Below are 24760 nucleotides of genomic sequence, written 5' to 3'. Positions count from 1 at the left end.
TGTGGGGTGGGGGGTAGAGACCTACATTTTCAGCCATTGCAGCCCACTTATTTCCACCAGAATTCAAAGCACATTGTTCTCCCTTTCCCAACCTGTCTTTGGTGTGAACGAGACCTGAAGGCAAAGGGTGCTGAACCCTTACCCTGATAATTAAAATGGCAAACACAGACACCAAAACAAAAAAAATATTTTTTCCCTTTCCCTTAATTAGTGGAATGAGGTGGTATCCTTCATGAGCTGCCTCCTAACATTATACACCATTATACTTGAAACCATTTTCCTAGTCTTGAAATGATCATTTTAGCACCCTAGCAAAATCAAAATTGAGAACCACTGACCTAGACTTATAGAACGCATAGAGGACAGGAGGGCCTGAAATAAACGGGGAAATAGCGGCCTATCCAGGTCAATCCATCCATCACTGTGCAGTTACTCAGACAGAGGACAGCTCCCCGACAGGGGTCTGAGTGGTTTAGGATTGAGATGGAAGAGCGGGAGAGTTATAGCTCCTGAACCCTCCCCCCTTCCTTCTTGAGAAGAACCTTGACAAGGAGGACCTGTCCTGGTTCGGCACAGAGAAGTATTTAGGTAGAAAGAGTGGGATAAGAGAAGTGGGTTTTATCAAATCATCACAATTTTACCTTACATGGTGATATTTCCATGTGGTACCAAGGGGACTAGGCTTTAAACCTGTTCCAGGGTTGAACATTTCTTATCTCTGCATTGCATTTTGTATCTGTTCCAAGAATGTGAAGCAGGTGTTTTTTCCTCAATTATCTCAAGTCAGGTAATGGAGGAATTCAGAAATCTGACTGGCTGGAGAGATGGTTGACTAAATGGATGTAGTGCTCACATAGACTATAGATACCAGTCCACATTGAAAACAGCCCAAATTTTACATGTCTAGAAAAATGCTAACACAGACCAAAAGTATTATCGAGAAACAAACTGTCCCATATAGTATACATGTCTTTGAGTGGCTGAGACTTCAAGGAAACACCCATCGTAGAAGAAAACTGGTATAAGAAAAAAACAAAGTGCTCATCCAAAGCCAGAAAGAGAGCTTGAGCGCATCTAACTGAAGCACAAATTGATAGAAAGCTCTCTCAGTTTCTATGATCAGAACAGATATTCTGGCTATGTCTTCTTCAGTGTGCAAGAGTCATTAAGCTTCAGGACTAAGTCTTTTATACCTGTCACCAACAATGAGTGTCAATCAATTTTATTACCAGCAGGTGTATGAAATGGCTACCTCTGGTAAGGGAGGTGTCCTCAGAGGTGCCTTGCTGAAAGTCTCGGAGGGGTCACATACGGAAAATATATCTGAGTGCCTAAGTGCCTCAACTAATATGCTCATATTCAGAAAGTATGTAGAGATTATGCAACCTTGTATCCATTTACAAGCATATACGTTAACACAAACGAATGTATATAAATGTGAGCTATGTGGGCAATTCCAAATAATAATATGAAACCAATACTTAAGCTAAATGACTTGTGTACATTGAAGGGGACCTGCAGAGAAGCTTGTGCATTTCATTGTGCTGAACATGGAAACTTAAACATTAGAATTGAAAGGGGAGTCCGACTTATTTGCTGAACAAACTCTTATTGTGGTTGCAAACCCCAATAAGGTGAACAATATCCCATCTCTTACGTAGTGCTACTATTACTGCTTCTTCCTACAGTAATGGTGCAATAACTTCTAGAACAACATCCAAAAAAGAATCTATCTACAAACTTCTTTAGGCTTATGACTAATTCTCACCTGTATGTGTCCTCTGATGGGCCTTAAGGTGGGAGCTCTTGGTGTACACCTTCCTGCAGCCGTTGAATTGACAACGGTGGATCCTTTTCTTGTTCTCTGGTTGCTCCCCCACACCGATCACACATGCAGCCCCCTCCTCTTCGTCCTTCATCCGGACGGGGAATGCGTGCGCGGCCACCAGCCGGGCCGCGCTGAGCCCTACCTTCCTGGCCATCAGCTTCAGGGTAAGCGTCCCATCAGCTGAGGCTGTCAGTGTCTGGTTGGGTTTGACAAGGTGCCGGCCCAGTTCTGGCGACGATGGGGGCGTCAGGGAGGTGACGGCACTCAGCTGTGCTTGGTGGACCCCTTCCATCCCTTCAACATTTTCAAGCCCCTTGGTTTTGAGGTCTCTTTTCATTGCAACGGTGGAGGGAAAGTTCTTTCGTGCTGGGCAGATGATCACGGGAGGTGGGCTTGGGGGCTCAGGCAGGCTGGGCAGGCTGGGGAGAATGGCGTCTGTCAGCTCCTCCTCGCCATCCTCCTTCATGTAGGCCGGAGTTAGGAGACCGTCCAGGTCTTGGTCAAAGAGCTCTGACAGACGCTTGGGCTCTGTCTGCAGATAACGCTCCAATTCTAGGCAGGTCTGCAAGAGAGAAAGTGGAGAAAATACTTTATTTATAATCCATTCAGGTTAGTTTACGGACTTAAGCATCTGCACTGAAAATGCCCATCCTCATGCTCAAATCCCACTTGACAATTTCAACAGCCATCAGATCATCCGATATGCTTTTACACACTGTGGAGAGAAAATCTGCATGGTGCCATCCACTCACCCAGACAGAACTTAGCAGCTCTGCCAGCTGTCACATGCGCGCACACACACAGATAGCCACCAAGACAGCCAGGATTACCTGGCAGCTCCAGCAAGACGGCTGATTACACACTGATTGATTGTAACCACTGTAGCGCGGAACGAAAGTGAGGTGAGCGGATAGCGGGAGGAGAAGTCCTAAACTGTATAGAACTCCTATCAAACAACTTTTCATAGAGCTTTGACAAGCCATGTGTGCTCCGGCTTCCACTGAGCCAAGATAGGAAGATTTATTCAGCTGTAGTTATGGTCTGCTTCATCCCTATTACTCCAAACACCTCTCCCCGTGGAGGGCAAATAAAAGGCTACATCCCCGTTTTGTGTGAACTGGCATCCTGAGAAGTCTATTACTTTACAACAAGCTGGCAAGGTTCTAAGAGGAGAGCCAGTGAGGGAAAGGAACGCTCCATGTCCACGGATGAAGCTATTACGTTTGAATGGATGGTGCCAGTTTGATCCCAGGGATCGTTGTGTTTCGCTTGTAGCCACTAACCCATTTTGACAGCTGAGATGGAGGCTAGCAGCTCCACTGGGCGCGTGCTACTCGCCACTTCATTTGTGTGTAAATAGGCACTGACAGACAGAATCGCTAGTTCCATTATCAGGAATAAGGTTGTACAGACTGAACACATCACAGATATTTACAATCTTACCCCCCCCCCGCCCCCCTCCATTTCCTTGTTTGCACCTTCTAAAAATAAAACCACACTTTTTTTCTTTTTTGGAGGAGGGTGTCTGTTGCTAAGGGAAGTTGTCTCCTTCCAGGAACAGAGAGGGATTTGGAGTTGTTTTTTGACTGTCGACAGTATTTGCATACTGACTTCAAATTAAAAAGCTGCTCGAGACCACATCTACAGTGAGAACTGAAGGTAATGCGCCGCGCTTCCTCCCTCTACTGCACGCCTACATGTTTTTATTTTTTCCTGAGATGGCTTTGAAAAATAACTTCTTTCATGCATTATGTGAGAGGTCTCTTCTGTTTCCTTGATGGCTGCGGCCAATGAATCGTGAAATAAATGAGAAGTTTTTTTCCCCCCTCCTTTATTCTTTCTTCCAGAACACAATTAAATATTGAAGGCGTCGAGACATGATAAAGGGAATGGTATACGGCGGCCTGTGAGGTGTAGAGGTATTTAAAAAAAACAAACACCCTGTTCTGTTCACAACACGGCCGGTGCTATCTTTCAGCCCCTCCACCTGCCCTCCCACCCCCCTCACTGCTCTCCTTCTCTATCATTTTCGCCATTACCCTTCTCCTTCTGCCTCACCCCCTATCGATTCCCCCCCAAAAATCACCCCTTTCTCTCTCCTTTTTTCTCTTTTTTCTCTCATTGTCGTCTCCTTCTCTCCCAAGGTGAGGACTAATTATCCGCTAAAACCAGCCAGTTAAAGGGGACTTTATTCAGCAAAATGCTTAGGACTGCAAACCAAGGTGAGTCTGTGTGTGAGGTAGCGATAGTTCAAGGGAGCGGAAAAGAGGATAGAAATGGATAAGTGAGAGGGGAGCTGAGTGGAAGGTGAAGAAGGAGGAGGAGGAGAGTGATGGAGGGACAAGGTGAAGGAGGCAGGGGAGGAGAGAGAAGAGGGAGTAAGAGCGAAAGAAGGTGTTGACTTCATTTTCTCTGTGGGGGGTGAATCCTTTTTGGAAGTGTGACATTTGGCATAACAGGATCCTGTCATCAGGCAAGCCACAGGCCTCATCCCCACACAAGCACACACACAGAAAAGGGGTCGTGCACACTAAATGTTAGGTTACGACCCACAGCGTAAGGTGCAGTGTGTGTGTACATACATGCATACTTACACATGTGTGCATACAGAAAGTGGAATGTTTGACAAGGTAAGAAGGATGAAAGAGGCTGAGTGTGAGGGGGTGGCAGGTACGACAGGCTTATCGCGCAGCGCTTTCTTTCCACCCGTCTTTCTCCTCCTTTTCTCCGATTAGTCCATGAAGCCCCCCACGGCCCGTCCCTACCACCACCTTCCTCCCCCAGGTGGTGACATTAACATTGTAAGAGAGAAGGTCATGCAGTTGATCAGCGACTCCTGTATGTGTAGTGTAGAGTATAGTGGGTGTATGTACTGTATGTGGCTGCATGTAATTATGCTTGTTTGCGTGTGCGCGCACGCATCATTTTTCAAGTGCACGTTTATGTGTGAGTAGCATAATTATGCCGCGCTGTGTGTAATTATGCGGCTCTCGTGCGTGTTGGTGTGAAAACCCACGCACATGCATAAACACATCTATGTGCTGATCTTGTGGCCTAAAGTGATTGTGCAACTTGCGTCAGTGTGTGTGTAGGCAAGGAATGAAGAGCCAAAAGAATCGCACAATAGCCAAGATAAAGGAGCGCTCGTGGCCCACTTCAGCTCTGTTTGGACAAACGCCGATCTGGAGAGCCAACATCAGTTGGCTCTGCATAAAGCCAGGGTCCATATCCTAAAAGGCTTTCGGGATGATTCCTTCGTGTGAGCTAGGATAAGCTGAGGCAATCCAATGGCTGTTCCAGCAGCCCCACCAGCACCTCCAAACAGGGGGAAATCGCTTTGGTGGCGCAGTGACTACCCAGATTCAAGCTTCCACATTGTCAAGCATCTCCTTGGAACGAGACAGACATCTGTCTTTTCTGTGTTCACTACAATCACAATTTTAATGGGTGAGCAAAGCACAGTGCAGAGGCAAAGCGATTTTGAATCAATTAGCCTTTTCCACAGCAAGCATTTTGTCATAGTAAGAAAAGCACAGGTGTTGCTAATAACATTAACAAGTAAGTAAGTAAGGATCCTGAAACTGAAGCAGCTAAATGCAAATAAGTCATCATTAATATTATTATTTACACCTGTCTTCCATGAAAAGGCCTTCAGGTTCATCAAGGGTCACTTTTGGGTTATGTAATGTGTTATCTGGTTGAGCAGTGAAAGTGTGCTTCTAATGAAGTCAAAGTTGAAACTGATTTAAGTTTGAGTGCAGCAGTGAAGTACAGTGCTGAGGCTTTCTCCATAAGATTAAGATCAGTGTGACCCTGCTGGCTGTGCTGTATCTGTTAGCTTTCTTGCAACAAAACCTATTGTCATTATAGGGCTACACATTATGATATGATCAAACTGTCAAAAAAACTTGATAAGTATAATAAATGAAATGATTTCTCAATTCTCAAAACAGTTGACTAAATTCTTAACTTGTGTTGACATTTTTTATAGTTTTCTTGCCATACCCAATATCATTTCCAAGAACGGTTGATGAGTTGAGTTCAGCAACACTTAATTGCACAGTTATTTACTTTAACAATGAGAAACTGCCTGATAGAAAAACACATCTGAAAATGGAAACATTGCAAAATCACAAGACACAGCTGCTACAAGAAGTGTCAAATAGGTTTGGGGCTAAGGGTCGGTCACTGCACTGTCTCTTTTAGCTTAGATTAAATCACTTGAATCTTTACTCCCTATGCTTTACTCCAGTAAAAATCCATAAATATTCGGAGATCACAAGACAAGCTTCTCACAAAGTCAAGTAGGCTGAAAGCTGTGACTAACTTCTGCTTTTCATTCTCTGACTTTTAAGTTAAATCTCTCTCTCTCTCTCTCTCTCTCTCTCTCTCTCTCTCTCTCTCTCCTGCAGTCCTCACCCTCTCCTCCCCTCTTCCACGGGGCCCTTGGCCTGGCAGCTGATCCTCTCTCCCCGTCACATTTGTCCTGCGCCAAGCCGCCTGCTATCACCATCAAAGCACAGGCTGCCTCCCAACTGTTAGCACCCCACCACGTCGCTAATAAAAAGCCTGGGTTATAAATATGAAGAGAAGAGCATGCATAATGCCCTAAAGGAAGGCCCAAAACACCACTAAATAGATAAATGTAATGGGGTGGATATGGCTCATTAATTTTAGGATAACCGTGTTTAGTTTTAAAGATGCCGTGATAGAGACAAGGTGCTATGAATAATATTCAGAGCTGATGCTAGCAGGGTTGAAAAGGGCAGGACTATAAGGGGGCCCTGAGCTGGAGGGGGTTGATGCAGCACTATTGTTAAATGCACTGAGGTTGGGGGGATGCTGTCACATCTTTTCAAAGATGACCCATGATTCCCTGCAGCACCTTCCTTGCAGGGTTGTATCATTCAGGATTATATCGAAATCTTTGTGTGTGTGTGTGTGTGTGCTTATAATTGAATCCTCTACAATAATAAAAATGTTTTCCAGTCTTTATGCTAAGCTAACCAGCTGCTGGCTCCAGCTTTTGTCTTTTAAATCTTTGCAAGAAAAGTGTATTTCCCAAAAAACTATCCTTTATATTGTTCCCAGAATGGTGCAGATGGAGTTTAGTTCTTAGTCTCTTTTATACTTGTAGCTTCCTCATATTGTATTTTTTTATGTGACATTTGTGTATACATTTGTGGCATTCTTTCACTTCTGAGGCTTTCACCACTGCAAAACAGCGTTTGTATAGATCTGCTTTTAAATTTTCATCATCATCCTCCTCCCCAAATTGGAAAAAGATTCCCCTTTCAGCACCGACATGACATTTTGATTACTTGGTTCTAGCAGGGGGTTTGATTACTCATTTTAAAAGTGAGTAACAATCATGTCATGGACAAATTAACATTGGCTTCGCCGCAGCTTTGCTCCTCTTCTTTTGTTGCTTCACATTCAACTGACAGTCTGTTTATTGCTTGTCGCATGCTTTTATTTAAAGGAATGTCATTGGTCACAGAAAATAAGAGGCCCTTGGTTTGATTCACAGGGTGTGAATACAATACCACTGCAATACCAGCTCTGATTAAAATCTCTTCTGAGAAATGAATCAGTTTTACCCTACAGGTAAGGCTGCACAGCAGTCACATCAGTAGGAAAATCTGGCCTGCGATGAACCAGGGAACCAAATTGTGTTATAATTTTTTTCTTATTCTTTTGATTTAATTTTTATGACTCACTGTTATACTTTACTGACTTTGTTTACAGCCGTCTTTGTTATTGCTCTTTGTGATTCAGCAACACACTTGGCACTTTCATTGAAGGAAAAGTTGGGCAGGCACTTAATTCAGAGAGCAGTCTTTCACACAATGTGCAAGTGCGTGTATGTGAGGGTGTCTATGCACATGTCTTATCCTGCCGTGGTGTGTTATAGGGCCGATGTCTCCAATTGATCTGGTGGCCAGGCCAGGCCATCACTTTGAAGTGACAGCTAAATGACCAGTGGCCCTAGGCACAGGCCATCTCGCCAACAGCCTTTGTGTGTTTGCGTCGCAGTGCCTAATCGATACGAAATGATACCGTGCAGGAGCTCATCAGCGGTGGCTGTCGCAGCTGACAGAGACGGTAATCTATAGCTTCACTGAGCAATACTTACAAAGCAACCCCCCACCCCCACCCGTACACACACAAAAAATCTCCAAAAAGCACTCCCTCCCCTCTAAGCTGCCCTTCAGGGTTTTTTCTCCTACCCGTGCACTCACTCACTAAGAGCTCCGGCCCCCAGATTTCAGACAGACTCCTTGGAGAGCAGCATGGCATCATCGGTGGATCCCAGTTGAGTAGGGGAACCTGCCTACGGGATCAGGCTGAGGGAAGGGTGGGGAGATAACGCTTCATTTTCCTCGACACTGATCTGAATAGCAGAGTGCCCTCGCTTCACCCTGCTATTCTCAATGGAGAGAGCGACAGGGGTGTTAGGCCAGGGGGGATGTCAGAGCTCCCGATGCCCCAACGGGCTCTGAAGCAATGAAGCAAAGGAGAGACGGAGGGAGAAGAGACACAACGAGAAAGAGCTAGGGGGCAGAGACAGAGTTAATTTATCTGCCATCTCTGAGAGAAGAAGGAAGAGACCGCCAGGTGAAAGATGAAGGAACAGGCCTCTGTACCAGCTATGCAAAGAATCACGTTTCAGATTAGGACAGAAAAGTGTGGGTAAAGTGAAAGGGGTGAAGGATGAACCCACAGCATCTTCCCACTTACAGATGCGTAAGCAAAAAAAAAAACTTTGCAGCTTAGAGGAGGAAAAAGAAAGAGAAGGAAAGATATGAAGCTTGAAAAGCCACAGAGAGGAGACAGGAGCCCTCCCCCCTCACTGACTAACAGCTCCATCTCTTCAGGCAGCCGAGCCTCACCTAGCTTCAGATAACACACAACGGAAACAGCTTAATTACACACACAGCCTTATCAGACGACATTAGCCTCACAGTAATAATCAAGGCCCTTCCGTCAAAGCCTGGCAACGCAGCACCTTGAGGCAGTTTTACACAGTGCGGGCTTCAAGCTGATAACAGACACCTCGAGTTGTTAAATCACGATTTGCTGACGGAGTTTGAAGGAATAATGCACATTTGGTTGTAAACCTGACATCTCCTTTACACACAGTCAATTTTTGTTTGGATGGGTGCGCTAATAGACACTTGGAACTGTACTCAGGCAGCAAATTCTATTTTGTTTTGTTGGTCTTAATGCTCATATTTGCATTTTAGGATTTAAAGCTGTCATTTTAATTCAGCGTTCAGCCTTTAGCACATTGCTCTCGGACGCGGCAAGTGAACGTGCGATCGTTTCTTTGCAGAATAGTGCGGGCTCAGTTGTGCTCATTTTGAGACATCTCCCTGCTAAGCCCCTCAGATACTGGAGGTTTACGTGACATGTGTGGATGGGTGTTTGTGTGTGATGGGGAATCTTCAAAGCACCTTTCATCTAGCGGGGGAAGCAACAATGATGGAGCACTCAGAGCGCAAAAACCTGGTGACCTCTGCTTAATGGAGCAGAAAGACATTTCCCATTGCTCTCTCTGAGCAGACACAACAGAAAGCACACATCCACATCATTCCCGACACTAGGGACCTGTCTTCACATAACACAACATGGAGGGCAATGTGAAGGACTCCTTTGCGAAATGAGATGTTTAAAGAAATGCTGGAGCATTGGTGTACTCGTTGTACAATATGACACCAGTGAGATAATCACCACAAGGTCCACTCTGTAGCTGTCCACACATTTTGCCAACATGGATGAGAAGCCCTTAAAGTGCAAAAATCTGAATGTCTATTACCTATTTCTAACTGGTTAACTTGTTGACATATGATTATTTGTGTTCCAAGTACACACATGTGCTACGGTATTTTTTGTACAATTATAAAAAACTGTTGTGTTTGGATAATCCATCTTTCACACGCAGACAAAGCTACACATGTATCCTCTAAACTTGACAAGTAAACAGATTGAACAGGTGAAGATCTGCCGACCTTGAGAGTGATACAGACATTATTAAGAGGTCTTAGGCTCAGGATACAACAAGTGCACCGCGTATAAAGACCTCTGCTGCTCCATCTAAATAGCTTGTGACAAAGTGTGGAAATTGTCTTTGTTCTGGTATTAAGTCGAGGGTAGGAGAGGTGAGGGTGAAATAGGATAGAGAAGAGAAGGGAAGAGAAGAGAAGAGGAGATGTGAGAAGAGAAAAGAAGAAGCATGTCGAGACTGAAGAAGATGAATGATGGAGAGGAGGATGAGATTGGAGCGAAAGGAGAATAGCAGGGCATGGAGAATGGGGGGAGATTGTGGGGTATAATCCCCACGACTGGAGCCGTGTTGCACTCGCTGGGGAGGGGAACTCTGTCTCTCTTTAACTGGATTTGGGTGAGCTGCTGTTTATCGGCATATGAGTCGCAAAGCGCTCCCTCTCAGCTGTCAAAACCATCCTAATCTAATCAGGAGACATTTCAGCCATTTGCTTTCAACACGGCAGAGTGCAGAGTGCACAGTGGACATGTTTCTGTGTGGATGTGTGTGTGAATGGAACCACAACATGTGTGCATGTGGGTGCATGGATATAGAGGGGGTCGGCGACAACAGTGGTTTTAGCAGCTTGCAGCAGGATTTGGGGAGTCTGTGCTCCGGATGTGGGGACCCCATTGTGTGCGGCAGTCTGGCTAATCTTCATTACCGCACACAATGACGGGGCAAGAGAATGGGGCCTTGGCTGCAAAAGGCACAGAGAAACAAAAGAGCGGCGAGCACTGAAAGAGAAAGAGAGAGAGGGGAGGAGGGCCGAAAATAACAGAGTGGAGAGGAGAGAGGGGAGAGATAAATGGAACAGTGAAGCGGAAAAACTCTGCTTCCTCCTCGTACAGTGCCAGTCAGAAAGGGACGCTCGGTACCCCAATCACGTCCACAAACCGTGAAGTGCAACTGTGGCGCAGTGCCCACACTGATAAGAGACAGAATGGTTCATTCTTACATGCTTCTCAACGGCTGAATAAGAAGCCACCTCTGTTTTTAGCCAGTCGCCTTTACTCTGCTTTTGCTGTGGTGTGGTGTTCTTGTGTAACACCTCAGGATGTTTGTAAGGGCCAAAGATTCAGATTCAGCCTCTGTCACTCATTACAACACTGAAACTTCACTAAGAAGCTAAGGGTGGGAGTGTGTGCGTGTTGCGAGCAAATGGCTTGAAAACAAGCATGAGCAGCAAATGCAGGTCAGTGGCACAGTCTTGCAAGGCCAAGGTGGATTAGCTCAGGGTCACAGACGAGTTGGAGTGTGTATTTGTGGAATCTGTGCAGTTACGCAAGACTATGTATATCCCGGCGACTTTATGTGTACCCGAGACCGTGCAAACAGGAGGTGGGGCACTGTCGTTCCGTCTTTATTCCCACGGCGATGCTTTCAAAACAAACCTGAGCGACAAAGATTAGCCCAAGCTGCTTAAAATATTGAAAGACGTCTCCTTGCCACCGTTGCTGCTGCAGGCTCGCCTCTAAGAGATAGGGTAGAGAGAGAGAGAGAGAGAGTGTATGTGAGTCTAGGTTGGACGAGGATGGGTGGAGGCAGCGTAGCAGGCTGAACCTGTTCACCCCTCTGTGCCGAGCGGCTGGCTTTTCAGCGGGAAGTGCAAGCGGAGTGCAAGGACTTTTCACCCCAATTTCATCCTGACAATGTACGGCTGCTCAGCGGAGAGCGGTTAGATGCACTAAGAAAGGTGTTAGGAACTCGTTGGCTTTGCCTTTTTTAGCTCTGTGTGTGTGCTTTGACTGCTGTCACACAAGCAGAGTGCTCCGTTTAAAAAAGCTGGCGATTACAGGGCAAAGGTTAAAGCCTAGAATGAGGGTTGCGTTAAAATCTGGGATCAAAGCTCAAAAGGCTGTGAAATTAACAGGTTTTAAAATTATCGATAGTTTATGACAGTTACAGTGAAATGTAAGCGCATGCGTTTGTGTGATTGAAGACACACACACACACACACACCACCTGCTCTGAGAAAACAGACGCTTTTCTCTTGATGCACACACAAGCATAAACACACACACATAAACCCAATAAACTCAGTCTGTGAAGATCTCTCTCTCTCTCTCTCTCACGCTTTCTTATACACACATACACACACACATACACCAATGAAAATTATTGATGTGCTCTCTTATAAAACAGTGGCTGCTCCCTAAAGTATTCCTGGCAACATCACAGGCTGAAAATAGCTGCCGACCCAAATAACTTTCCCCGCCGGAACGACGAAGAAGCCAGACCATAGCCACCGGCGACTGGCTTTACTAATTGGCATCATTTTACAATGAAATAATATCTGGGGCAAAAGACTGAATAACACATAGCAATAAACTAGTGAGTAGGAGGATGTGCTGTCTAGCCACACAAGCGGGGAGTGATTTGAGGACGGGAGTGTTAGGGGGAGGACAGGGAAGCCTTCATTCGTGTTAGCATAAGTTATCAAATTCTCTTCCCTTAAAATATGCAAGGGGGAATTGGGTAGTGAAACATTTATGTGACAAGATCAGTTTAGTTAAAAGATGGGGAAAACATCTGCAGCAGGGCTTCTTAAATGTTTTTAAATCACAAACTGGTATTTGCTAAGACTTGTATCACAGATCCCCAGGTGGAAGTTTTTATTGACGTAGCATTGAATAATATAATGCATTTCACTTAATATGTGGACATCACAGAGAAATATATGAATAGATGCTGATTATCTTAGTGGGATATGTTATGGTAAATGAAAATCATTTGTTCCTTATTTTGTTAAAACGTTGAGATGACGCAGCCACATTCCCACACATTTAGATGAGCATGTTTAGCTGAATCTGAAGAATGACAACACACACAAGCAAAATAATACAAATTATAATATATTCATTATGTGTCAATGTAAAAATCTCCCTATCGAGACATTTTTGTCTGTCAATGAGTTCTTAAAGTCTTTTTATTAATAATATTTTAACTTATTTCCACTGCAAATCAACTTGTTTCACATATTTTCTAAGAATCCTGGTTAAACTGTCTTGATTTTATTATAGCAGCCTGTCATGTTCTTTCTTCTTTTACACAGACACAAATTTTTACACAACTGAACAAATTGGGTTATATGGGAAACAAGTTAAAATATTCATACTTTACTGGAAGATTTGTTTGATTTTTGTTTGTTTTAACATCAATTTCTTCTTTTTAGGATTGAATTATAGACAAAAATAACTTGATAAGAGAAAGGAATTCCCTTTTCAGGAACAAAAACAAGATATTGAGTTATTTTTTTGATATTCTAGAGTTGTTTGAAGTGGCCCATTGTCTTTGCCCGCAGCCCTGCATTTACGTCAGCCGCCAAGATACGACCAAACCTCCCAATTTGGACCAACTTATCAACCAATCACCACTGTAAAACACATCCTGTGAACTGTTCTCACACACATGCACATACAAGTAGTGTACATACAGGGAAAGAGAAAGGGAGGAAGGCATAAACACAGATGTCTTTTGGCAGCCCAAATCTTAATTAGCACCAGGAGATTCATCTAATCAAAGGGTTGCCAGCCCATCATTAAGGCTAAAACACACACTGCTCTCCTCACATACCAGAACAGCACAATGGGAAACAGAGGTATGCTGTCAGGCTGATGAATGGCTCTTCCCACAGGTCTCATTAAATCACAGAAGGGCACTTCCCAGGCCGTTCGAAGAGTTAAGCAGGGTGCAAAATCTCTTAACTATGACACTTATACAGCCATTTTCTATTCCACGTCTGCATGTCAAAATAATATTTTTCTTAGTGAAAAATTGTGCTTTCAGGCTTTGACATATTGGCTAATCCCAATTCAAGATGAATCTGCCTGGTTTTGAGGATACAAGTTGTATCTTATTCAGACAACTTAGCCCTGCAGGGCCTTGGAATGACTGAAACTACATGACGTACCCAGTTGGCTGAAGACACCAGTGTCTTTAGGGTAATGTGGGACCCAGTTTAATCTTCCAGTGAATTTAACATCAGCTGCTGACAATGGAAAACACCCTATCTGAGTCCTCACCACTGGTTTCAAATATATTTACTATGAGATTAAGATCAAAGCTTGATCTCATAGTAAATGCATAATTCTTCCAATTTATTCTATCCAAGATGGATTTCCAAATAGGCAAATGGAGCAACTGCAGGAGACCTTGAAGGCGCCTACAAAGCTCAGATTTAAACTGTTTGGAAATTTGATTAATTACAAATTTTGTCTAGGAATTGGCACAATTAAAATACAATATCAACTAAAGTGGGTCCTGCTTTATGACCTTATTTTGTGGACTTGTCCTGTTTGACAATCTAGTTTTAATGCCTTAAATATTGGGCAATAGTGGGCACATATTGTGTATATTCCTAAATAAATGTGTGCTTCTTCAAAGTACCACAAACTCAAACACACTAAAACGTACCAAGTAATATTCCATCAGTTCAAGGGATATGGTAGAGTTTTGCCCTTCATAGGACATTGTATCAACCAGCATGTAAATAAATGAAAAACAGGGAAAAGTAAACTAAATCATAGTGATGATGCCAAAAGATTGAAAAAAATATAGTGAGGCGACAGAAATACAGAGAGATGAAGGTAGGGAGGAGTGATGAAAGAAGAAAACAAGATGAGGAATCTGATGAGGAAGAAAGCTAGATGGATGGATTGAGGAGAAAGGTCCTGACATACTGGCCAATTAGGTGGACAGGTCTGCAGCAGCAAGTCATACCATGTGGAAAACACCACTGGCTTTGCATGTTGGACAAGTGCAGCTGAGTGTTGAGGCTGGTATGCAAAACGCACACACACGTGACTGCATAGACATTTACAGAGTCACACAAACTTGCTGTCACTTCCGTAATACAGCTAAAAGTTATGCACATCCTTCCTCAAAGCCTGGCATTGTGGATTCTTTACTGGACTCTGTGACACCTTGACAGGAACCTCAACCCCACGTCCCAAAAACACACACTCCTAAAAAGTCCACAAGGCCAGCATTGGCGACTCAGCTGTGATCTTCACTAATGACTGTCCCGCTTTATAAACTATCCAACCGGTTTCAGAGCGCGGTGCGTTCTTGCAGCTGTCACCACCAAGAGCTTAGGCCGTGACTGGCTTCGGATGACAACAACAAGGAGAGGTGTTTACTCAGGGCAAATTGTCCTTGTCTCTCTCCACCTTCCATCTCTTCATCCCCCTTTCTCTCGCTCCATCTTTGGAGAGAGATGGTCCACATGGCTGGATCTCTGGTTTCTGGATGGCTACAAGTCCCTCGGGGTGGGATTAGCCTCCCAGACTGACAGCTAAACAAACAAATAGGCCGAAGCTTGTCTTCCCGCTTGCCAAGGCTGCCTAGCAACAGGTAGACAGTACAATGGGATGCAACGCTTGGTATGTCACAGCCAGCGATGGCTATAAAATGCCTGGACACAGTGCACCCAATGGATTTCCAAATATGTGAGCAGCCTGGGAGATCAAACACATTGTGGTCCAAATAGGAAAATAGGGAGGACGTAACCAAGGCAACCGGTTATCACTTGAAGCCTTTACCTACTTTTGCATAGAGTGATTGATGCCAATTATTTTACATGTCATTTAAATTTCACACACGTGAGGTTAGGTTTCCTTCTGATGAGACAACAAGCAATGTCAAACGTGCCAGCAGCTACATTGCAAAATTAGCAACAACGATGAATCACCTTGTTGTTTACCTCTACGAGACTGTAAGGATACTTCAGACCCAGCTAGCGGTAAAATCAGAACACATGTTCTCACTAATAGATTCTTACACATTCACACAAATACTGTGTCTTGGCCCGGCACGGTGACTACCTGGAGTCTATATTCGTTTTGTTGGAAGATCACAGGGAAGACCAGACTCCAAAAATCACTGCAGCGGGCTGATTAAACAAACAAGATAATGTGTCACTAAGTGTAATTTAGAGTTGCCGTTAGGTGGATTTGATTACCTTTGGACAGAGTCGAGCTAGTTGTTTCCCCCTGCTTCCAGTCTCTCAATGTTTAATGCACACATATGAGAGTGGTATTGATTGTCTCATCTAACTCTTGACAGGAAAGGGAATAATTGTCTTTCCCAAAATGTTGAACTATTCCTGTAAGTCTAGTATTTGCATGATGAAAAGTCAAAAAGGCGTTTGTTTGCCACATCTAGGTATGTGTGGATTTTATGACTAGATTCATCTACTCCCAGCACTCTGACAATGGGTCTCTCCTGTCCACTGACAGGTACAGCTGATATTTGAGTTGCTGATCACCTTTTCAGACTGATTAACCATCATCTTGTCGTGAAGCCTTATTGAAAAAGTCGAGGGGCCGTCATAAATGTGTGTTACTTTACCATAGTTTTGGTGCAGCAATTCCACCAGCAGCTTCTAGCTGTTTACATGTGACACGCTCTGTGTAAGTAAGCCTTTATTCAGCATTGTGCCACATTTTGATTGCATAACTCTCCGGAGTTCAACTTTTTCGCAGGGAGTCTGACTTTAAATAGGGGTTAGAGCAGGGCAAATCAAACAAGGCAGCTGTGACTTCGTCTTCTCAGAATTTGTCAAAGAGAAACAGAGCAAGAGAGTCATGAGAGAGAGAGAGAGAGAGAGAGAGAGAAATTCCAAGGCATTAAAACGAGTGCCTGAGACTTCTCTTCCTTCTCTTCCCCCTGCGGTTGCCAAGCCGGATGGCAGCAGCGAAGCATGTCGGATCACTGTAAGGTGCTGTAACGGCTTCCCGATTTCGCCTCAAATGATGTGAAAGTCATTGCCAAGCCATGTGTGCTGGTGTGAGGCAAAAAAAATGACTGGCTCCTCTTCTCACTGTTAATCAAACCTGGGGTGGCAGAGCATTTTGCAGACGAAAGCCATACATAAAGATGTGCTTGTTCACCATGCTCCCTCTCACCACCACCACCCCCCACCGCCGCCGCCCCCCCCTCGCTGCCTTTTTATTTCTTCTACCTCCTCTGCCTCTCACCCCTCTCCCTCTATCTCTGACGGGCCAGTCACCAGAGCGTCAGACAAATGAATACTTCCTCCACCGTCCCCTCTTTCATCAGCGCTTCCGACCTTTTCATCAACGCCCATAAAGCAGTAGCAGGCAACTATCACTGGCAATCGCCTCTCAGCTGTCTGAGTGATGAGACAGAGGTGGCAGAGTTCACTAAGCGCTCTTATGGCAGAATGGATGTTACTGGGTCAGGGGGTCGCTCGCACATCTCATTACACAATGTACACAGACACACAAACCTGTGCACCTGTGACGATGTGCGATGTGTGCACACACAGAAAAGAGAATATCCAATAAAACTTAAGGTAGAATGACAAAACTATGGGCCTGCATGTACACAGACAAACAAACCTGTTATCCTGCTTCTCCGCCCCGTCAACAGACACGCATCTTTTCTTAGAATCGAGGCAATGAGTGATAACCTTGTGGCTGAAAACACTTAGAACCGTCCAGCGGAGGTGCTGCATTGTGCACCGGCGCACAAAGGCTTCCTTTCATGCCTCGGTGCGTCACGGGCCAGATTCTATGTAGCATCCATCTTCAAGATCTTCTGACTGCTATCGGGTTAGAGGCGAGCCAAACAACGCTGTGTGAAATCAATTTCATATCCAACATCTGAGCGTCATGAGGTAGCACGGGCTCGTCGGGACACTTTGAAGATGTCTGTAAATTAGCTGCAGCTATAAAAGACTATTGGTGTATTACATTAATAAAATAGGAACATCAACGCTGTGTCGTTGGGGGTAGAGAACCTTCCATCACATTTTGGGAGGCCATGTGCAAACTGTAGCAGATGTCAGTTAAACTAAAAGGCAATTAACAAAATTTTTCTTTGGAGAGTGTCCAGATTTGATTTCAGGAATTCACCTCTCATACTTGCAGTTGATGTGACATTTTAATAAAGCCACAGGCGTGGAACGAAGACACTACTAGGAGCTCTTTCGAGACAAATAAGATTAAGTCCCAGTTTGTCCTTCCTCCTCCTACTGAACTGTCCCTGTTACAGGATTGATTTAATTTCAATTTGCATAAAATTATGTTAAATAGCAGCGAGTAAAAGGTCCTGTCCTACCTGGACAGGAAATACACGATTCTCGTTGCTGGTGCTCTGCAAAGCAAACTGACTTGGGCGAACATGCATTACCTGGCAGCCACTGTGTTGCAACAGAACTGAGGGGTGTACAGCGTGGGGAAAACTTGAGCTTACACAACAGCCCTGCAGAGATCAAAAATCCATACTGTGCTAATTCTATAAGAGGAACGCAGGAAAAGAACAAGGGGGGAAAGAGAGGATGGAGGAAGACGGAGACAGGAAAGAGGGGGCCAGTTGGCTGCACTCCCCAGCATGCCTGCTGTGTGTGAGAAAGCAGCTGTGGCCTACTGAGGATTACATAACATACTGAGACACATACGCACCGGCGTGCACGTACGCAGACATGCACACGGCAGCGTATGGATGCATATGGATATTAAAAGTCTTGCTGCAGATTCTCTTTTGCCGCTTCTTCTTCCTCCTTCTCTTTATTTCTCTCTATCCTCATCATGATCTCTTTAGAGAATCAGAGGGGTCACTGCGCCGCGGTATCTCCCCAGCCCTGACCAGAGCTTTAACAGGCCAGTAAAGGGCCACTTTTTCCTTAATGGCCTCAGCCAAAATACAAAATAATTTATCTGCATCCCTACATCTTCTTCCTGTTCCTCAGGACCATGCTTCTGTCCCCTCTTCTTCTTCTTCTGACTATCTTTCTGCATGTGTTTGTCGCTCCTGGGGGGGTTCAAGCCCACCGGACTGTGAAATGCAAAACCCTGCAGCGGGGAGAATGTGCGTGCTCGGCAACTTTCTACACCTCTATGCTCGGCTCCCCCTCTGAGACAGAGCTTCTGCTGCGGCCGCTGCTGCCTGGGAAATGTGCGTGTTATCAAGTCGCGAGCAAGAAGGGGATGTAAGTGGATGCATCTGAGCACATGGGCTTGCATATGGAGGTCGCGTCGGAGCGCTCTGCTGCTCCTGCCACATTTAGAAGCACTGAAGCTATGTGCAATCTGTCCACATCCACATATAGAAGCCCTTAATGCACCATGCAGCAACATACAGACAGTTCGCTTGGGTAGGCATCAGGCACTCTGTGTGTCTACTGTGTGTGTGTGTTGAACCCCTCAGGGATAATATATGTGTTGGAGTGTATGGCGTGTGTCCTGGGGTCAATGACAGACAGCCATTTGTGGTGTCGTGTTACAACCTATCCATCAGGGTCAAATGCCGTGGAAGAGGGGACGTCATGAGTGGAGCCTGAAGGCGGAAGGAAAATCTATCATATGAGCCTGAAATTGCAATCCAGATGTTTGGTATTTTATATGTTAGAACCTGAATGCTCCGAAGATGCTGATAAATGTTTGACAGTAAAGCCAAATGAGGCTTGATGGGAGCAAATGCCGGTTTCCAAACGAGCATAACAAGCACTGGTGAGTGCAGCCAAGATAACAAGCAATTTCTTTTTAGTAGAAAGATGCAAAATAACGTATAATGAGTGAGTTATGACCAGCTCTGCTTGTTCCAAATCCAGCTCAGGCCTGCTGTTTGTTCCAACTCTGAACAACCAACTGTACTGGGATTTGGAAGCAAGACAGCGCAGTTTAGTTTGGCACTATTTGGTTCAATAATGGAACAAATAGCAGCCTCCAATGTAGACCTCTGAAACACTTTCCTCCTTTTCTGCTCCCCATCCCCCTATAACTGCCTGAATCATGCCTCACAGACACCAACAGGGGACACAGTCATCATTCTTGCCACCGCATCTCAGGGAGCCATTTAGGGGCCGACAACAACGGCCTCCTATCTCACCATCAGACCCCATAAAAGCATCAAATTCTAAATTGTGCCTGGAATACAGAGGGGATTGCTCAAACTGCGGGTCTCTGCTGGAGACAGAGCTTTTAAGGCGAGCCACAACTCATAATTCATGTATTCAGGAGGGCTCGGAGGCATCTTCACGTTGCCACAATGAACACAAGGATCGCTTTGCCAAGAACATCTCTGTGCTGCGTGGGGAGAGTGCGTTTCAAAGTGTGGGGCAAGTCATAATCCTTGAGCTCCACTGACACAATGCAATCTTCTTATCCCGACTAAGGGGTTGTTTTCCAAAACAACTTTGATATTCACTCCATGATTCGTAATGGGATACAAGATTCCAAATGCTTTGAGTAAAAGCCTGCACATTGGTAGAAAAAGTGTTTGTAAACTGCATGAATGTCACATTTACCACTTTGTAGTGATACCTTTAATCATGGTCCTATTTTGAATCAGGATCATGGGAAAAAAGTGTCTTTATGCTATGAAATGAAATGAAATCTGCACTTTCTAAGTGGCAATAGTGGCTAAAGGTAAGAAGAGCTCCAGCTTACATCTCCGGTGATACTATCAGAAGAGAAACCTGTGCCATTTCATTTCTGAAAAGTCGATCAGTTCATCTCATACCGAAGGTCAATAGAAGAGTATCTCTAAAATCAGACAACCCACAGTGGCATTTTCTCTTACAAAAATAATAGCAGAATACACACTATGCCACTGCTCAATGGGAGCAGATATCTGATCTAGATCCTCTACATTTAAGACACACTGGCTGTTAAACTTCATTATGATTTTCTTCAGTTCAAAAATGGACGTTGTCTTAGGGAGATTAAGCTGCAGACAGTCAAAGAAAACTGACATTTCCAGTCTCCACAGATAAGAGCATTTCCCAGCATTTTGCCTGCATGGGGCATGCGGTTCACTCTCTCTTCCATTTGCCCATTTGCATTAGGTATTGATTTTGATACGCAGGCTGTGAGTGAGAAATGGGGAGAGACATTCACTGCATATGGTAAACGTAGGCCCTTGCAATTTAAAATCCACTGACAGTGAAGGCAGGGAGTTGGAGACTTGTTATGAAAAGATGCGTCTGTGGCTAACAGTAGGATGCCAATTAGGCTGCTTGGCCACAACGAATGGATCCGCGGTCACGCACTGGTTTCTCTCTCTCCTTCTCTCTCTCTCCCCCCCCTACACATGGAGCAGAGAAGTGGGGAAAAGCTGAATCTCCTATTGCGCGAACAATATCGGCATCAAATGTCCATGCAATGATTTTTTTTTTGCCCGGTCAGTCAAGTGCAGCATGGAAAGCATCATCACCAGCAGCAGCAGCAGCAGTGCAGGTGGGCCGAAGGCAGCACGGCCCTTATTTGGACTCGAGATATGGAAAATGAAGGGTTGTTTAGTAAAAGATTGTGCTATTATGCATGAAAGGTGCAACTAAATTGAGATTGTGGAAGAACAAATTGGAGATTAGACTGAGAAGCTCTGCGTGATTATTCAAAAAGTACAGGTATTAAGCAGTTTTACACCAAAATAATGATAAAAGACAAGTTGCCCACGATTAACATTTTTAAATGTTCAAATGTCCATGGAACAATTGATAGCCTAGACACACACACAAGCGCATATAATACACATTATACTAAGAAGATTTGGGCTGATATTGAGAGAAAATACATGTGTGATGTACTGTGTGAGGAATATAAGAGCAGTAATGGCCATGTAATGTGCCGGTGCGTCTCCCCACGCATCTATCACCATGTGGCCGCGTGGATCCCCGTGCTTACCTCCCCCTATTTATCCACTGAACTTGGATGGAGGGAGTGTGCGTGTGTGTGTGTGTGTGGGGGGGGCTGTTCAAGCGAACATGCAGATGACAGTTGTCCTTTCCCTGCAAAGATGGTACAAAGCCAGACATGTTAGGAAATCTATTATGAATAAGAGAGGGGACTTCTCTCCATGCAGGGAGGGGGTTCACAACTAAGTAATCTGAGGGATGCAGATGTATTATTCACGACCAATTCAGTCCCTATTATGAGATCTGGATCTTCATCTTCCCAAATCGCATTTGACAGCTTTATTACGCGCCGGCGTGCCTTCGCATCTTATCCATGTTGCCATCTTTCTGAAAATGGTCAGATATATGAGTGATATAAAGCATCTGATCATCTCATTTCCCCCTGAACTACACATATCCAGGCTTTGGGGAAAAGTTGACGCCTGCATCTCGAGCGCATGTGAACCCATCAGCGAGCCGACTGTATGGTTAAAGCTCTGTAGTGGAGATGATGCACACCGGCTATAAATTGAAAGTTGAGACATACCTGCTGCCAGTTTTCCTCCAGCGAAGGCATGGCAGAGAAGTAGCCGGTGTCGTGAACGAGCTGGAGTTCCTGAAAGATACTGTGGTTTGCCAAGACATCCATGCTGACGCTCGGTGATGGAAAACAAGAATGATCCACAAGAAATATGCCTTCTTTCTTGGCTGTGTCAGACCTCTACATCCACTTCTTTCATATTAGTCCATAAGAGGAGGTTAAATGTTCAGTGTAGCAGCTGGAAATGTGGCGATTAGGGTCCCTGCACCTGCGCGCATTATCGGTCTCGGTGCGTAAAACAGACTGGAGGAGATGGAGGTTCCATGCGTATCCGTGTTGCCAAACTCTACACTGATAGGCAGCCAAGGGAGGGGAGTGGCTTAGTAAACGAATGGGCGTTGTTTAGTTTGTCAATTAACTCCCCAGTTTGTCCATTTAAGGCGAATGGGCGTTTGAGGGCTTATTTGGGAGGCGGCGGAGCGTGAAGAGGCGGGGTCATGCAGATTCAGCGGGCGGCATTGGCTCCGGTGCCACGTCACTCACGCCAAATATGGGCTCGATAGGTGAGCTATTTATGGATGGGTATATTAGATTTGGAAGAAGGTCTAAAAGGCTAGTCTGAGAGGAGAAGCCATGGTGTAAACATCATGTGCTCACAAACACGAGCTGTAAACAGTATTAATAGGCTGCTATATTGTTCCACAGTGTAAATATTTAATTATAATGGATATACAGGATGAGGCATTATACTGCAGAAAAAATATATTCCTGTACTGGGACTAACAATATCCTTTAATAATGAGTGTATAGTAAACTTATCACACTCTCCTGTAATATCACCATTATGCTGTTGCAGTGTTCTTGTGGAGACTGTATTATTAAATAGTGTGTGTACACTGTCCATAATAAAGATTAAGTGTGTTTATTATATATTTTTAATGTCATAGTGGCAAAATAATCCATTAGAGACTTCCTCACAAGTTATTTAAAATAAAGTGGTAACAAGAGGCTCACATTGATAAAAAAAAAACAATTCAGCCTCTGCACTTCTTTTATGCAGCTCATGTGCTATAAGTAAATAGGGGAACAGTCCACAGTGTGTGTGTGTGTGTGTGTGTGTGTGTGTGTGTGTGTGTGTGGAGTGATAAAGAAGTAGCCAAATCTTCTTCGATATGTCTTGTTTGGTGGTGTGAGTAATGCCGCTTATTTTCTTGCCCCGTGTAAGCCATCTAAATTGTACACTTTCACACAGGCTCAATAGTATTCTCTCTCTGTATCTTTCTCTCTCTCTCTCACACACACACACACACAGAGTGTTGTAGAGGTCTGTAATCTCATTACAGTGCTAGGGGAAGGCTAGCCGAGGGCCCCGGCTACGTGATTTACACATGGCATTTTGGGAGGGAGAGCTCAGCTCAGACGGACGATGAAGCTCCAGCTGACATTTATCTATTTGACACAACTCACTCTGTCTCTCTTTCCTTTCCCTGCTACTTGTTCCTGCCTCTCGTTTATATTTCACATCTTTATCTCCCTTTGATACCCTTCCTCTCTTTCTGCCAATCTCTATCTCCATCCCTCACTTCCTCCACATAATCCAGTACCACACTCTGCATTTCATCAGGAGTAAAAAAAAAGATACACAGACAGAAAGAAATCACATGACAGAGACATAAATGCAACAAAGGTTGTCATGTGTAGCGGAGGTCTGTCACCTGACAAAAAAAAAAACAAACAGAAAGAAAACAACAATCTAGCATGGCTGTGTCCTGTTTGGCTGATCTCCACATGGCTGACTGAAGTGTAAAATATTTCACATACTACAAACCCTGCTGTTTTATGAATTATTTATGTGGCTTTCTGAACTAGAGCCAAAAGAAAGTGAAAAAAGGTTAAATTCTCTGCTATTTGAAACTAGTTAAAACTAACTATTTAACAATCAGAAAATACAATAATTGTTTCACGTGACAAAGACAGTTTTGGTAAGCAGTAGCTAATTTATGCTGGTGTGCTGAGCTTTTGATAAGGCATGTTAACATCACAAAAAAGAACACTGAAGTCAAAGTTGGCTGTGTCCACAAGGATATCTGGAGCTTTGGGGTTGGACTGATCTATGTGGAACTAAAGCTAATAACTAAACTGGCAAAGAAATATGGAATACTTTTAATTAAACAATATTTTTGACCTATAACAGTCAAATTTAGTCTTTTAAACTTACCATGTGTGTTTTGTCTTTATTTGTAAAGGTCACTAACCCTCCAAAATTTCATGAAACAACACTAAGGGTATGACCTCTGTGCTCTCAATGGTTGCTACGCCCTGATGGAGAGTCTGTTTTCGCAAAGCTGTTTCACCTCATTACTGTTTGTTATTCACTGAAGTAATACAGTTTTTCATTTCAACATATAAATATTACCTGCCTCAAACTACAAATATTACTTAAAGTTTATAGCAGCTTACAGGAGGGTGGCGATGGCGCAATGGATAAGCCTGTGCCTTTTTGGTGTGAGAGACCCGGGTTCAATCCCCCACTGTGACCCATCCACCATTGTGTCTCTGAGCAAGACACTTAACCCCAGTTGCTCCAGATGTGTGTGACCTCTGACATGCATAGCAATTGTAAGTTGCTTCAGATAAAAGCATCAGCTAAATGTACAAATGTCACAGCGAAACTATAAATCACACATCTGTACAAGAAATAAA

The 24760-nt window shown here is 44.3% G+C and overlaps 1 protein-coding gene across 1 annotated transcript in view; it reads right to left on the bottom strand.

Moving 5' to 3' along the window:
• The window catches only part of klf7a (Kruppel-like factor 7a), a 43248-nt gene extending 20908 nt beyond the window's left edge, over window positions 1–22340 (bottom strand). The window contains exons 1-2 of the mRNA XM_046063548.1: window positions 22064–22340; window positions 1769–2390 (exon numbers count right to left, since the gene is read on the bottom strand). Of these exons, the coding sequence (XP_045919504.1) occupies window positions 1769–2390; window positions 22064–22165 (724 nt within the window). The 5' untranslated portion in view covers window positions 22166–22340. The remainder of the gene's footprint in view (window positions 1–1768; window positions 2391–22063) is intronic.
• Window positions 22341–24760: the final 2420 nt, after the last annotated feature.

The sequence above is a fragment of the Micropterus dolomieu genome, linkage group LG01 (genome assembly GCF_021292245.1).
Source record: "Micropterus dolomieu isolate WLL.071019.BEF.003 ecotype Adirondacks linkage group LG01, ASM2129224v1, whole genome shotgun sequence".
Classification (NCBI taxonomy): Eukaryota; Metazoa; Chordata; class Actinopteri; order Centrarchiformes; family Centrarchidae; genus Micropterus; species Micropterus dolomieu.
The sequence above is the reverse complement of the archived record's forward strand: the minus strand, read 5'-3'. Positions and strand labels throughout refer to the sequence as shown.